The following is a 14990-nucleotide window of genomic DNA, read 5'->3' as shown; positions in this document are numbered from 1 at the left end:
CCCTTACTTTGGAAGATTTTGGGAATGTTTGTACAATGAAGTTTAGCGCGTGTTGCAAATAATGCTTGCACCTATTTAATATTTTTTTCATGTATAATTTTGGTAGATGCTTTTTTTTTAAAGTAACTATATAATTGAATGATTTGGCATACCAGTTAATATACAGGGAGATAAAAATCAGATTACACCTTTCTATTTAAACATGAGTGACATTTTAATGTGTGTGTAGATATTAAGTTGTTTTGTTATTTTTTACCATATACAGGCTCTTGTATGCACCTAAAAGGTGGTTTTAGTTTAGTTAAATGGTGTTAAGATGTAAGCTCCAAAGCGGGTCTCATACTACGAACTCTTAAAATCGGCAGGAAGGGTTGAGGGATTTATTCGGGGTTGGTCCTGAGTGTTAGAGAAGCTTTGGAGGCTGCTTTGCATTTGCTGAAAGGGAAATGTACTCCACGGCAAATATTTACTTGCTTGGGTGGGACGTTTTTTTTTCCGTCTTTTATTTCTACCTCATCAAAGTTTAAACTGGGATTTCAAATGGGGAGGAAAAAAACTGTTTATCAGTAACTATAGAGAAGCACATAATAGCACTGTAAGGCCCATAGTTGAATTAGCGCTTGCCGTGCCTCATGTTTTTAATGCCTAGAAATAAAACTGTCTAATTTACTGCACTAATAATAAAAGACTTCATTAAATCACATGACTCTGTCCTTTCTATGCATATTATGAAATGATTGCACAAAAGCCACACAACTTCACTATACAATTTTATTGCATTAAATGTTAGTTACTGCATTTTAAATGTCTGTGATCAGTTCCCTTTATAATCCATCAAAATCAGTACAGTTGACAATATTACTGCATTCAGGAAAACACCATATAACCAAAACAGTTGCATCATATATACACATTACATTTCAGTTATTGCATCAGAGCATATTTAGCAGCATAGATGATTGCCAAAAGGCACACAGGAAGTGAAATCGGTGGAAAAAAAGAATTAACTCAATTGAAATTATGCAGTGGTTATGTCCCTTGAGAATTAAGAATATATGCCAAATGCTTTAATAACTCGGATATTTTTTAACAGTAAAATACGTGTATTGGACCCATTGTGAATTACAAAAACGCCGAAGTCAAGAGAGATTCAAAGCAGCTTTCTACTAGATCTGCTAATTGGTCTTCTACGTGTTGCAAAGGGATTAGGAACAAGCCGTATTGTTCATAGAGCAGATATATGGAATTTCATAACAATGCACCCAGTCTACAAGTCGAACTCTCAGTAGTGAGTGGAATTACGTGATCATGGTTAACAGTTTCTCTTATACACACACATGAGTATTTTCAAAACAATTGCAGGTTATAAAATATACTGTTAGATGGTTTTATACTTAGCAAATTAACTGTGCTGATACAATAACAGGAAGAACAAGTGCTTTCTTTTTTTTTCCATTCATGCCAATATTCATAACAATACCCCATTGAAATTCCAAGGTATATTGTCACACACTAAATACGTGCTTCGTGCCACGTGAAGACACCAGGAGAAGCTCATAAGATGTGAGTTTTCATTCCATCCATTGGCTCAAAACTCCTGCCGCTGGCAAACTGTTTCTGGAGTCACTTAACAAGAGAGCGCTGAAGGATTCTGCGTCTCCAACGCCCCGCCATGGCCTGCCCTCGCTAAAGAGGTCGGGTGGATGCTGGCGACGTGGCTTTTGGATAGCAGTGGCATCTTTGTGCCTTCGAACATCTGTCCATTCATCCTCGAGGGCTTCTCGGGAGGTTCTGCTGACACGAGAGGCTGTCGGTCTTCCTCTTCTGAGATGGCAAACACTGGTATCGTGACGTGGTCCTCCTCCACGCTTGATACTTCACCTCGGTCCTGCGTCTGGCTGGAAGGGGCGCCGCTGGTGTCAGAGAGCGTGTTTGAGGTTGTAATTCCGTTCGCTTGTGGTTTGGAAGACTCGGACGTGCCGGAGAGCAGGCCGAAGCATGGAGTGTTGAAACGGGCACGTCGGAGGTTGCTGGTGGAGTTGAGGCGTCGCTGGCGCTGGCCAGGTTGAGTCAGGGGGTACGAGGCGTTGCTCATGAAGGAGTCGGAGTGGCAGCTGTTGGCAGGACTATGAAGAGGGGCATCAGAAAGGACCTTTCCCCTTCCAGTGTCTGCAGCTGTGCTCGGGAGTCCCTGAGTGCACATTGTCACAGTAAAAAAAGACAAACTTTTAAAAACTTGACTAACATTTTTTTCATTACTATATTCTACAAAAGCGACAAATGGTTTGATGAGCACAATTTTCTTTCCTGCGTTGATATTTCGGTAACACTTTACAATAAGGTTCATTAGTCAACATTAGTTAACATGAACTACTAATGAACAGCACTTATAAAGCATTTATTTATCTTTGTTAAAGGTGTCATGAACTGGCTTTTTTTATTTAGTTATACTGTTGTCTGAGGTCAACTTATGTAGGGCCCTATAAAATCCGTTTTATTTTTTCCCAAATTCCGTTTTTTCCGTTGCCAATTCCTTTTTTTCCGTTTTAATTTTTGGGAATTCATTTTTTTTTTTACCCTTAACTGTTATTTTAGTCGTAAAAAGAGTGTGCTTTTAATGTTAATATAATAGAACATAAAATCTTTAATTTATTGAGGTAACAAACATCATATTTACTCAGTACTTTTCAGGACAAATACGGCACTCTAAATACTTCAAGTTACAACAAAATAGTGCTGTGAACTGATTAAAAACAACTTCATTAATCAATGAAGCATCATGATTAATTGCAATTAAAAAAATTGGAGTTTTTCATATTTTGATATTGTAATAATTTCAGTTACTCTCCAAATTAATTTAGAAACAACTTAAAGACAATGTAATGGCATCTTTTTATGAATGAAGGCCAGTATCACTGATACTAATGTCTCTATGAAACATTAATGACGTATACATTACAGTATTCAACATTTATTAGGCTTTAAAAAATAATTTTTAATTTAATTGAACTTAAAACAATCTTTACATAAACTCATTATAATAAATGTTATATTTACCTGTGGCCTTCCCTGTTAGACATAGCCTACACAGAAATGTAATGAAGTTATCAACACCTTTCTTAACTGCATAAATGATAAGTGAAATATAGATGAATCATCATTAAAGCTACACTTTTCTCTGTTCCCGTTGTTCTTTAATGAACATTAATGACAGACATTATCAGTGCTCCTGTCACTTTAAGATCGGCCGCTTCCAAACATGACGCGGATCAGACGCGCATCTCATTTCCTCTCAAGTTCATTTAAGACATTATTTTCCATACAGTACATTAAAGTGCATTAAAAACAAGGGAAAATACAGCAAGCACTCCCCGTGAGGGAGCTGCTCGGCTCGGTACTGAGGGCTTAGCGTTGAGTTTCTTAACGTTTCCGCCGATGAAAGCAGAGCCGTGGAGAGCCGCTTCGCCATGAAGGGGGAGCTGAAATGACGCAAGGGGTTGTGTCGCCCAGATTTGCTTCCCCCAGTCTGCATTTTCTCCAGACATACGTTCCTCTCCCACACAAAACTGCATTTCATTCCAAATATGTAAAATTCTGGGTTAACACTAGATTCCGCGTTAATATGCCAATTCCGCGATTCCGTGAAAGCAGAAATTATAGGGCCCTACTTATGACGTTTGTGTGGTTTTTACATTGAAAAACATCATAATGAATAAGTAATAGGCTATTTTCTGCCTTGGTTTTGAGGCTCTCTGAAAAACACTCGGATTTGATGGGCGTGCCACATTGAAGACTTGGAAGTAAACGCCCACGGCTAGGATTGGATAAGATTTGCATATTTAATGAGCTTCAGTCCATATCGGAATCGTCTGGAGAAATGCTCAGAGGACTCGCAAAATATCAAACAAACACAATGATTAAATCACACTCACACACACACACACTCTCTCGGACACACACTCACTCGCACGGACACACACACACACACACACACACACACACACACACACACACACACACACACACACGCAGACGTGGAGACACACACACACTCGCGCCTGGCCCATAACGTTAAAGTCAATAACACCTTATCCACCCTGTGACAGCGTGCTAAGGTATGAAATCAATAGATTTCAAACGATCTCTAAGGTTATGCAAAACTAACACAAATAAAAAAAACATGTTTTAGCCTGCTCACATAAGTGTGTGTTCAGATTGAGAAGGAAGCTTATGCAGGGACTGCAACGCCATGTTTATAGCTTGGTAGCGCGATCCTTAGCTCACGGGTCGGTGGGCGGGGCTACAGAAGCATATTTATCTGTAGAGACATATTTATCTTTATCTAGGTCCTGTTACGTAAGAGGTCCGCATATTCTGAGATCTCTCGTTTTCTGGGCCTGGTGTCTATAAAAGCTTTTCTTTGACTAACAAGGAAGTTTTCAGCTCTGAAACTTACAGGATATTCTTATATTACCATGAGCTTTTATATATCAAAAGCTCAAGGGGAAGTTGATTTCTCAGTTCATCACCCCTTTAATGTTAATTTCAACATTTACTAATGCATTATTAAAATCTTGTTAACATTAGTTAATACACTGTGAACTAACATGAACAGCTGGATTTGTATTATGTTCCAAGCTAGTGGTTGCTAGGCTTTGTTAATGATAGATACATAGTGGATGAAGCTGAATACTCTATTATAGTTAGTGCATTAAAGTTTGATAACATGGATTACTATGTTGCTGACATGAATTGGCATGTTGCTAACATGATTTAGCATGTTTTGATAACATGGATTACTATGTTGCTAATATGAATTGGCCTGTTGCTAGCATGATTTAGCATGTTTTGATAACATGGATTACTATTTTGCTAACATGAATTGGCATGTTGCTAGCATGATTTAGCATGTTTTGATAACATGGATTACTATGTTGCTAATATGATTTAGCTTGTTGCAAACATGATTTAACATTTTGATAGCATGTTTTAAAATGAATTAGCATGTTGCTGGCACGTTTTAGCAACACTGCTAGCATGTTCCAAGCTAGTGGTTGCTAGGCTTTGTTAATGATAGATACATAGTGGATGAAGCTGAATACTCTATTATAGTTAGTGCATTAAAGTTTTAACCCCCTCAATGAAGGCGTATGGGACATTTATGGTTTTAATATTCATCTTTAGGAAAACCATAAGTCGGATCAGTTTGAAAAGATATGGCAACCCGAGCCAGAACACTCTGAAGGTCTGACCCGAGTTTGGTGGTTGTAGCTTTAAAGCTCTAAGAGGAGATACAAGTTTATATAGTAGATCAGTAAGTAGGCTTTTTCATGCCAAATTAATAATATTTCTGTATCTTACAGTAGCCTACTTTTGATGATGAACATAAAGAGACTTTAGTATACCTTACTGCATGAAAAAAAACACACACTTGTACCATGAATAACTGAAATAAATAGATTTTTTGCTACCACCTATGCTTGCATACATCAATGAAACAAAAAGTTATAATTTTTTTATACAAATTTTACTAATTTGTACAGTCGATTGATTTGACTAAAAACTAAATTTCTATAAATATATCACTAATTAAATTTTTATAATATTTTTTTTTTAATGTGATAAAAAGGCCTTGTGTGTCATTACTCACAGTGTCCACCAGCTTGGTGAAAGGGCTGTTTGCATTCCAGCTGCACCATTTCTTATGGAGTTGAGGAAGAGGAGGAAGGAGATCCTGGAAGGTTCGGACACTCCACGCTCGTGGTCGTGCGCTGTTTGTCGATCCGGTTTGGCTGCTCTTTGTAACAGTAGGCAGTGCTGGATCTGGAGTCGGCCAGTCGAGGGGGGGGCTGGGTCCTGTGTCACTGTGTCTCAGGAAACGCTCGCGTTGCTACAAAAGAGAGAACAAATTTAGGAGATGAAGATTCTTTGTAATTGACGAACCCAACAAAAAACCCTCTATGGTTGAATGAATACTTGATATGGTAGCACTACTAATTCCTTAGATTACTATTTGCCAGATAGTGTACTAAATGCAAAAAATATATGTACAAATGGTCAGAACCACATGATCTTGGAAATATTATGCATTTGTATTGTTCACTTGTGTAATGATAACTTTCCCATGTCGTGGATGTTCAACTTAACTACACAGAATAATAAGTGTAAATGTAAGCCACTTTCCTGACTATTTAATTGTATTATCAAGATAATTATAGTAGCATTATAGATTATGCTGTATAATCTTAATGGATTTCCGTTTCCTCAAATATTTGGTAATACTGCTTTTGAGAATTCCTTTTTGATGAAAGTGGTAAACACATTTTAACAAGCGTTTTATATTATATTATAATAGATTATTATATTCATTATATCAAAACACAAATATTTTACATTATAACATTTCAAAAGTTTGGGGTCAGTAAGATTTAAAAAAAAAAAGAAAGTTTTTACTTTTATTCAGCAAGGGCAGGTTAAATTTCTATTTTCATTTAAAATAAATAAACTTATAAAAAAAATCACAGTTTTCACAGAAATATTAAGCAGAACAACTTATTATATTATAATATAATAATTATATAATATAATATAAAACACGTGTTAAAATGTTTACCACTTTCCTCAAAAAGGAATTCTCAAAAGCAGTATTACCAAATATTTGAGGAAACGGAAATACATTAAGATTATACAGCATAATCTATAATACTACTATAATTATCTTGATAATACAATTAAATAGTCAGGAAAGTGGCTTACAAAGTTCACACTTCACAATTCTGATACAAGTAATTTGGGCTTCATAAATAGTCAAAATCACTGACTCCAAGTTACTTGAAATTCTATTTTATAATGAATAAACTTTCATTAGTGTAAAGGAACTAATAAACGTGAGACTTTGGCTTTCAGTGGAGTACGAACCTGCTGAAGTCAGTGAAGCTATATCCAACTGTTGCTTTAGGAGTTGCTTTAGTAGGATTACAAAGGATTTCTCCCGTTCTCTTGAACAGTTTCAGATGCCGTGGCAGAGACTGTAATCTAAATAAGGTCCACGACCAGCAAATGCCTCCAAATGTGTCAGTCAGCTGTTAACTGGACATGTGTGTCGCGTGGGTGAGTATTAGAAGGGGTTCTCTCATCAATAAGAGTTTGACAGTCCTCACACATGATCTCTTACAGCTCCCCATGTCTAGACGAGTATTATGCAGGGTTTAATCTTGAGCTGTTCTGGCATTGTTCCATAAATGAACCAAGACAATACCAAATTGTCCGTCTTTGGGGAAAGGCAAAACCAAATAAGGATAAAAAAAACAACAACAACTACAGTGCCAAACATTTAGCAGGAACCCAGCCGGACACCACAGAGACGCAGGTTTCTGATTCTTCTCAAACCTCCTTGGATGAACACACAGCTTGGCAAATTTTGCATGGCACATTTCAGAGCCAAAGCAGCATGGACCACACACTTGCACAGAAACACACAGAGCTGGAGCTGGGAAATTGGCTACAGACGTATAGCATTCATTAGTCAGAGCTATTAGCGGGCCAGCTCCCCCTCCGGCTGCCAGAGCCTCTGCTTCCCAGCAGCCTCTAGTGAAGAGCTACTTCTCTGCCCCTCATCCAGCACATCATCACACACCATGAAGCTTGGCCTCCATCAGCGTACTACAATGAATTGTTTTCAGCATGAATAGCTGGTGCAGTATCATGAAGAATGCTTGAAACTACCAAGCAAAAGTAAACAGAGTATCAAACAATTCCAGTAATAAGAGAGCAATGAAAGCACCATTTCAAAAAATATAAAAGACATCAGAGTGAGCGACCTTCAAAAGTATTCGGACACTTTGCATTAGACAACAAACTATCAAACCAGGTGGCATCTGAAAAAACAATAGCGCAGGTTATTTATTTAAAACATTTTTTTTTTTAACTCACTTTCAATTCAATTTCTATCTTTCAATCAATTCAATTTTTTTGTGTGATTTCAGTGGATATAGAAGGACATTTTCCCTGAAGTTTTTTTGTTGTTTATTGCATTAAGGACAACAAAATGATCTAGGTCATCCGTGGTTTACTGCATTACATTTAAATACAAATGAGAATTTAAATACAAATAAATAAATAAAAATAAGACATACATAAAGTTTAAAATAAAATATTTGTAAACGCAGAAATGTGTTAAAGGGGTGGTAAAACACATTCTTTTGAAGGCTTGACTGTGTTTGTGGGGTGCACTGTAACATGTGTTCATGCTTCGTTTTAAAAAAAATTGCCTTATTTTTCATATATTTGACCTTTATTCTACACTGCTCTGTCCCTCCTTGTAAAACGGTCTGATGCTTTCCGGGTTGTATGAAGCCAGTCCCTCAAAAATACGCGATGGGCTCAGATTGGTTAGCTGGCCCAGTGTGTTGTGATTCGCTAACCGCAGTGCACGTTTGTCGGAAACGTCACACCCCTTACCTTTACCGGAGGCTGTGCTTTGGTCAGTATTAGAAACAACGGCGTCAATAAAACCACATGAGCCCGAATCAGACCCAGAACATTTGAGTGAAGATGATCGAGCAGAACCTGTTCAGTCCTCAAGAGTAAAGACTGCGGATCTATAATGATCGCTACTGAATGGCACTTTAACTTTTGTATTTTTAGAACGATTATAGCCAAATATCTGTCGCAAGAACTAACCCAAAACGAACACTAAGCACTGGCTTTAACTAGTAAGTTAGCCAAATCACACACAGAACCATGTTTAGCATGCCTGTAGATAAACAATACATAAAAGCTCTAATCAAAGAATCATTTACACTAATGCCAGGTTCGCTGTTGAGATTTTAACGTTAGTGTTTGTAATGTTAGGGGTTCGTCGGATAACGTTAAGTATGAATGAGCATTTAACAGACTGGTTTGCAGAACAGCGCTGTCATCTGTTTACTTCCTTGCTACAACCTATTACAGGAAAACACATCGATGAAATATAAATCAGACTTAAAGGTTGTGGCCCGTAAACAGCTTCTGTTTGTAAATCCAGCTTTCAGGACAAGCCGTTGTGCATATCCTGTATTGAACTCGCGAAGTTTGTGGAAGTTGTCCTCCGTGAAATGTGCAGCGCGCGCGTCGTGCATCCACGCACCGGCAGTGCTTTTTTCACGCAGCTGACGTTGTGCAAATCCGGCATTGAAATCGCGAAGACGGTGGATGTTTTCCTCCGTGAGATGTGCTGCAGGGAGCCCCGCGCGCGCCTGTTCCCCGTCTCAAACACACGTGCATATAACATGCTGTATGTTAAACGCTCTGCAACGCACCCCCGTCCCAAGGAAGGCTGAACAGAGCAAGTACCCCAGACCTGCAATCCGGATGAAAATAACAGCGTTTCCTCGGCATCGCGGCAACAACACTCCAGCCTAACTATACCACAACAGCGCTGCGATACAAAATGGCCCCACCCCCCCTTATTTAATATTCTCGGAGGAGGGGTTTATGTAAATATTGAGCCTGTTGATGTCACCAACCCTGGAGGAATGTGTGTAGTCGCCTACTGGCCGTTTGCTGTAGTTCTTAGAAACTGATTTCTTTAAAATCAAATATCTCCCTTTGCTTTAAACTTTGAACGTTGTAACTTTGCAGATGTTGTTTATGCTCAAGCAGCAACATTACACGCTAGCTAAAGTTAGAATAGTGAAATCGTGGTTTACCACCCCTTTAAAATTATAACACATTTTGAATATCGATTGTGCTTTCTTTCATTCAAATAAATGCAATTTGGTTTAATATTTTGTTATCCTACACAATGACATTCATACATTAAGAGGGGACGTGTGAAAAATAAATATATATACACTATCATACAAAAGTAAGATTTCATTTTGTTAAGAAATGTTTCTTGAGCACCCAATCAGCATATTAGAATGATTTCTGAAGGATCATGTGCCACTGAAGACTGGAGTAATGATGCTGAAAATTCACCTTTGCCATCACAGGAAAAAATTACATTTTAAAATATATTAAAACAGAAAACAGTTATTTTAAATGGCAAAAATATTTCACAATATTGCACTTTTTACTGTATTTTTGATCAAATAAATGCAGCTTTGGTGAGCATAAGAGACTTCTTGCAACGACATGAAGGAACTTATCAACCCCAAACTTCTCAACGGTAGTTTATATACAAAATACATCAGAGTTTCTCATGCATTTATGGATGTAGAAACATAGAAGAAGAATCAGATACTCACAGTGTGTGGAGAGAAGGGCAATTGGGCTGAGCTGGGTGCAGAGGCGATGACAAAAACCTCATCTGTCCCCATTTCTAATTCGGTAAGACCACTGGAGAACAGCTGCAGATCACTCTTCTCAGACATGTCACAAGCTTCAGAGCACAACACAGTGAAATGACTGTAAATACTTTAGTTTAACACACACACACACACACATTATATATATATATATTAGGCTTGCTACGATAGTCGGTGTTGCCGGTGTTACCGGTGTCCAGACTCAACACCGGTTACATCACTTGCCCACCGTGGCACCGCCCACCGTCTTTTTGATTTTTTTATAGTAATAAAATAATTTAGTTCAGTTAGAGAACAGACAATACAAATAAAAACTGAACGTATCTGCTTAATAAAGCAGGATCTGACCGTGAGTCTCGGTAGCGGCAGGAGTCATTCATCAGATTTAAGAGTGAGGAGCTGACTGAGATGATCGCGGAAGATTTGGTTTCAAAGCGAAACGTAAAAGCGCCTATTTAAGGGAGTTTGTCATTTGTTTTGTTGTGTTTTTCATTAAAAATAATAGGCTAATGAACCCACAATTCAAGCAACCCGCAGCCGAATTGCCGCTAACTGAAAACCGAAAGTAAAATGTGTACGGCCGCACAGAGCGCGCATTGTTTACTTTCGCCTGGGTCCGCAGTGCGAGCCTCCGCGCTACCCTGACTGCGCGCATTTATTTTTGTCGCGCGCACCCTCGCGCTCGTGCGGGCGCGTCGAGTAGGCTATAAAGGCTTTACGGACGAACTGTTATTCATTCATGGCGTGCATCTCAATCATAGACTGATCAATGCTTGATCAGTGCCCTGACTACTGAACTAGGGAACTGATTGAGACGCACCCATGGTCTCACAGAGCGCGCATTTACAGACGAGCTGTCATTCACGGTGTGTGCGCACTGGCGCGTTTTCAGTTCAGAGCGGTCGTGTGCATGTTACTTTCGGTTTGATAGAATTAGTGATTTAAAAGCCTCCGCCGGTGATACCGGTATTACCGGTGTTGTCACACATCAATTAGCCGGTGGGAAAATGTCCTCACCGTCACATCCCTAATATATATATATATATATATATATATATATATATATATATATATATATATATATATATATATATATATATATATATATATATATATGTAACAGAGTTTAAATAATGTTTGTCAAATTCATGCACAAATTGGGAAAACTCGCCATTGGTTATTACTTCATTTGCGTACGTTGTATTGAGGGGCGGTGCTACGTAATCACCAGCAGTTTCACGATGCTTCGCTGCTGGTAAGCTGCTTTGATGATCGCTCTGTCTTAACTCGAGTTTGGATTGTTTTCAAGTGCATAGCTGAACTTTTATACTACACACAAGTTTACTGTGTTTGTCTGTCAACTCCTAGTTTTGTCATTAGAGTCATGTGTTATTTGTGACGATAAAATGAGTGTGTGTGTGTGTGTGTGTGTGTGTATTAACATGCTTGTGAACTCCGAACTCTGTTTATTTTAAGATCTTACATGCAACGTGGATGCAGTGCTTTAACCAGGCTTTTTGCCGTGTGTTTTTCCCAGGTATGTGTTTTTGTCATGTTCTGTGGATTAATTGTTAGCCGAATTGAGTGTTAGCGATAACCGCACGTGCTGTATGCTCTCGCACGTGCGGAACGTGTAACTGCGCCATTTTAGATATGTGCGTTCTTCCCTTCTGTATATAATTTATACAAAAATATGTAAAATATTGGTCACTTGAGTTTATAGTTTCTTTGCATCAATGTGATGAGAATTGAGAAGAAAAGATACTGTTTTATATTCTATTTTCTTCAATGTATGTCTTATTCAGAATTCTGTCCACTATATGTTTACGATCACCTTGAGAAAATGTAATCACCAGCAGTTTCACGATGCTTCGCTGCTGATCTTACATGCAACGTGGATGCAGTGCTTTAACCAGGCTTTTTGCCGTGTGTTTTTCCCAGGCCAATAAAAGAAGCCTTGAGTGACCAGCCACCTGATTCTCTGCTGATTTATTACATCAACACAGTCACATTGGTGCCGTGACCCGTTGTTTCTTCAATCAAGATGGCTCCTGAAGCGGCCGAGGGTTCATCTTAAAGCTTTCGCTGGAGTCAGGTGGACAGAATTTTGCTCAGAAACAGTTTTTCACAGAAAAAAGACACTATTTCTTTTTCCCTCTTTCTGAGACTGCATTTGAGGAATTTGCTATATTTGCAAAGGACAATTTACATTATAGTCAACAGCACATTTTAGATGTTCTTCTGTCTTTTATATTCATTGCGTACTGATATTCAATATGAGTGGTTTTGAAAACTTTCTCACTCCAGTCTGTGGTGGTAAAGGTAGAGGATGGGGTTTATTGAAAGTGCCAAAGTCATTACAGTTCAGTGGGCCTGATGTACGGAGTGATTCTCATATAGACAGTCATTCTCCAAATTCGAATTCATTAGTTTGTGAGGGCCCGTCCACAAATTATGAATCAGGTGCTTCAAGAGAGCAACAGGGTGTGTTTTCATCTACTCCATGCCCTAACACACAGCCCCCAGATGTTATCACTGCGATGACTGACATAATCAGCCAAGTCGGGCAGCAAATTGCTGATAGTATAGTCACCAGACTAAGCCCAACACATTCAGTTGACGCACAGTCGGTATGTAGTCCCTCCAAAAATATGACAGCAGAGGGAACAACTTCTCAAATGCTGGACTTAATACAAAGCCAGTTGTCAATTTCCAGAAATGTGAAAGCTCCTCCTAGCTTCAGAGGTGAAGTTTCGGATTCTGTCGATTTAAATGAGTGGATAGATGTCATGAGAGACTACATAAAACGGAATAATCTGAGAAAAGAGCAGCAAGCGGAGGAGATTTTAATTCATCTAAGAGGCAAAGCGAGGGATGTGGTCAAGTTTGGCATAAGAAACTGTGGCATTGATATTGTGCATAACCCTGATGCTATCTTTAGTATTCTCAGGAAACACTTTGTAGATGCTCCTTGCTCTCCTCTTCCACTGGCCGACTTTTATACCACCTTACCCAGACCAGACGAGGACGCCTACGAGTACTGGCTCAGGCTAAACCGTGCAGTTGACATCGCTGCAGAGCGCTTGAGGGAACAGGGTAAAGTACTGGATTGTCCAGGAACAGAGGTAACCCGTATGTTCATCAGACACTGCCCTTGTAGAGAGCTTGCCATCACCTTTCGGTCTAAAACAATCGATGCATGGTCTGTGCGGGAAGTTCAAGATATTTTGAATGAATATCACTCTGAGACCAGTCTTGTATCTGCAGTAAGACATGCTGCACCCACTAAAATTCCTGTGAACAGAACTGAAGTGGAACTGTCGACTGCAGCACTACCAACTTCTTCTGATGTCCAGCAGTCCAGGTCTCTGGAAGCTTCTGCATTAGAGCGAGTCATGAGCCTGCTGGAAAAAGTCCTGCTAAAAGAGTCTACCAGCAAAGAGCCAAGTCCACGTGCAAAGCCCAAAGTAAGTCTACCTCGAGTGAAAGGCCTCAATGACCTGCCATGCACTGTCTGTTCGAGCCCTGATCATTCTGGTCTCACGCACTGTCTTGACAAAAAGTTGTGCTTCCAGTGTCACTCTCCTGACCATTCTCGCATTGTCTGTCCTGAAAGAGTGAAATCCCTGTCTTCTCATGGGCTGGGAAACTAGAAGATCTGCGCTCAAGGGAGGACAGTGTAGATCATGAGCATATTCCTCCCAACCAGTGTTGTATGAACGACCCTGCCTCAGTTTATAGTTTTTCTAGTTCTGTAGAGCCAGCAGGGAATACAGTCATTTTTCAGAACACACACAGAGTACAGAGAATTGATAGTCTCTTTTACACACCAGCAACAGTATGGGGCGATCTTCAACTGAAAGCTATGGTTGACAGCGGTTCTATGGCATGCACATTGAGTGAAGCTGCTGAACATCGCTTGTTGCAGCACAAGCCCAATTTACAAAAGTTCCCTGCTAGTGATGTTGTAATTATTGGTTGTGGCGGACAGCGTGTTACCCCAAAAGTGATGTATGAACTTGAGCTCTCAGTTTACGCCTGCAGGATGGTTGTTCCAGTTTTAGTCGTCCCAGGCCAAACCGATGATTTGATCCTGGGCAGCAACGCTATCAAGTGGCTGATTCAGAAAATGAAAGAGACCGATGGATACTGGAGACTTGTGTCCAACCCAGTTAATTCTGATGATATTGACTGTCACCAATTCCTGTCTCTTCTGTCGAATGTGGAGCGATGGACGGGAGGAGACATGCCTGACAAGGTGGGCACAGCTAAGTTGAAGGAGAAGATTACTTTAGAACCGCACCATGAACATCTTGCTTGGGCTCAGCTTCCTGAGTCAACAGCTGTTTCTGTGGGGAGCACAGTCATTGTTGAACCAACCCTCTGTAAATGCCGTCCAAGGAACGTGATCATAGGGAGAGTCATCACACCGATGTGGGGCAGTAGATGGGTGCCGTTCAAGATTATGAACCCTACAGACAAGGTAATCGTTCTTAAGAAGAACTCGAAAATCGTAGATGTTTTCACTTGTATAGCTGTAGAGGAGTTGTCTACACCCGAGTCTCTGAAGAGTAATGTTCAGTCTGCTGCGAGTCCCTTGAGTTATGTGCGGACCAGTGTTGAAAGAAGAAACAGGCTGGACACATTAGAACTGGAGGATCTGGAGCTGGATGCCTGTGAAGTGTCAGAGGAGTGGAAGGA

General features: G+C 39.6%; 1 protein-coding gene across 1 annotated transcript in view; it reads right to left on the bottom strand.

Annotated features, from left to right (window-relative positions):
* Positions 1–753: 753 nt before the first annotated feature.
* LOC307124713 (uncharacterized protein) overlaps positions 754–14990 on the bottom strand; it is a 37229-nt gene continuing 22992 nt past the window's right edge. Inside the window, exons 5-7 of the mRNA XM_079814136.1 lie at positions 10230–10363; positions 5651–5890; positions 754–2191 (exon numbers count right to left, since the gene is read on the bottom strand). Of these exons, the coding sequence (XP_079670262.1) occupies positions 1628–2191; positions 5651–5890; positions 10230–10363 (938 nt within the window). The 3' untranslated portion in view covers positions 754–1627. The remainder of the gene's footprint in view (positions 2192–5650; positions 5891–10229; positions 10364–14990) is intronic.

This window comes from Gobio gobio (assembly GCF_949357685.1).
Source record: "Gobio gobio genome assembly, chromosome: 4".
Classification (NCBI taxonomy): Eukaryota; Metazoa; Chordata; class Actinopteri; order Cypriniformes; family Gobionidae; genus Gobio; species Gobio gobio.
This window is presented reverse-complemented; position numbering and strand designations above follow the sequence as displayed.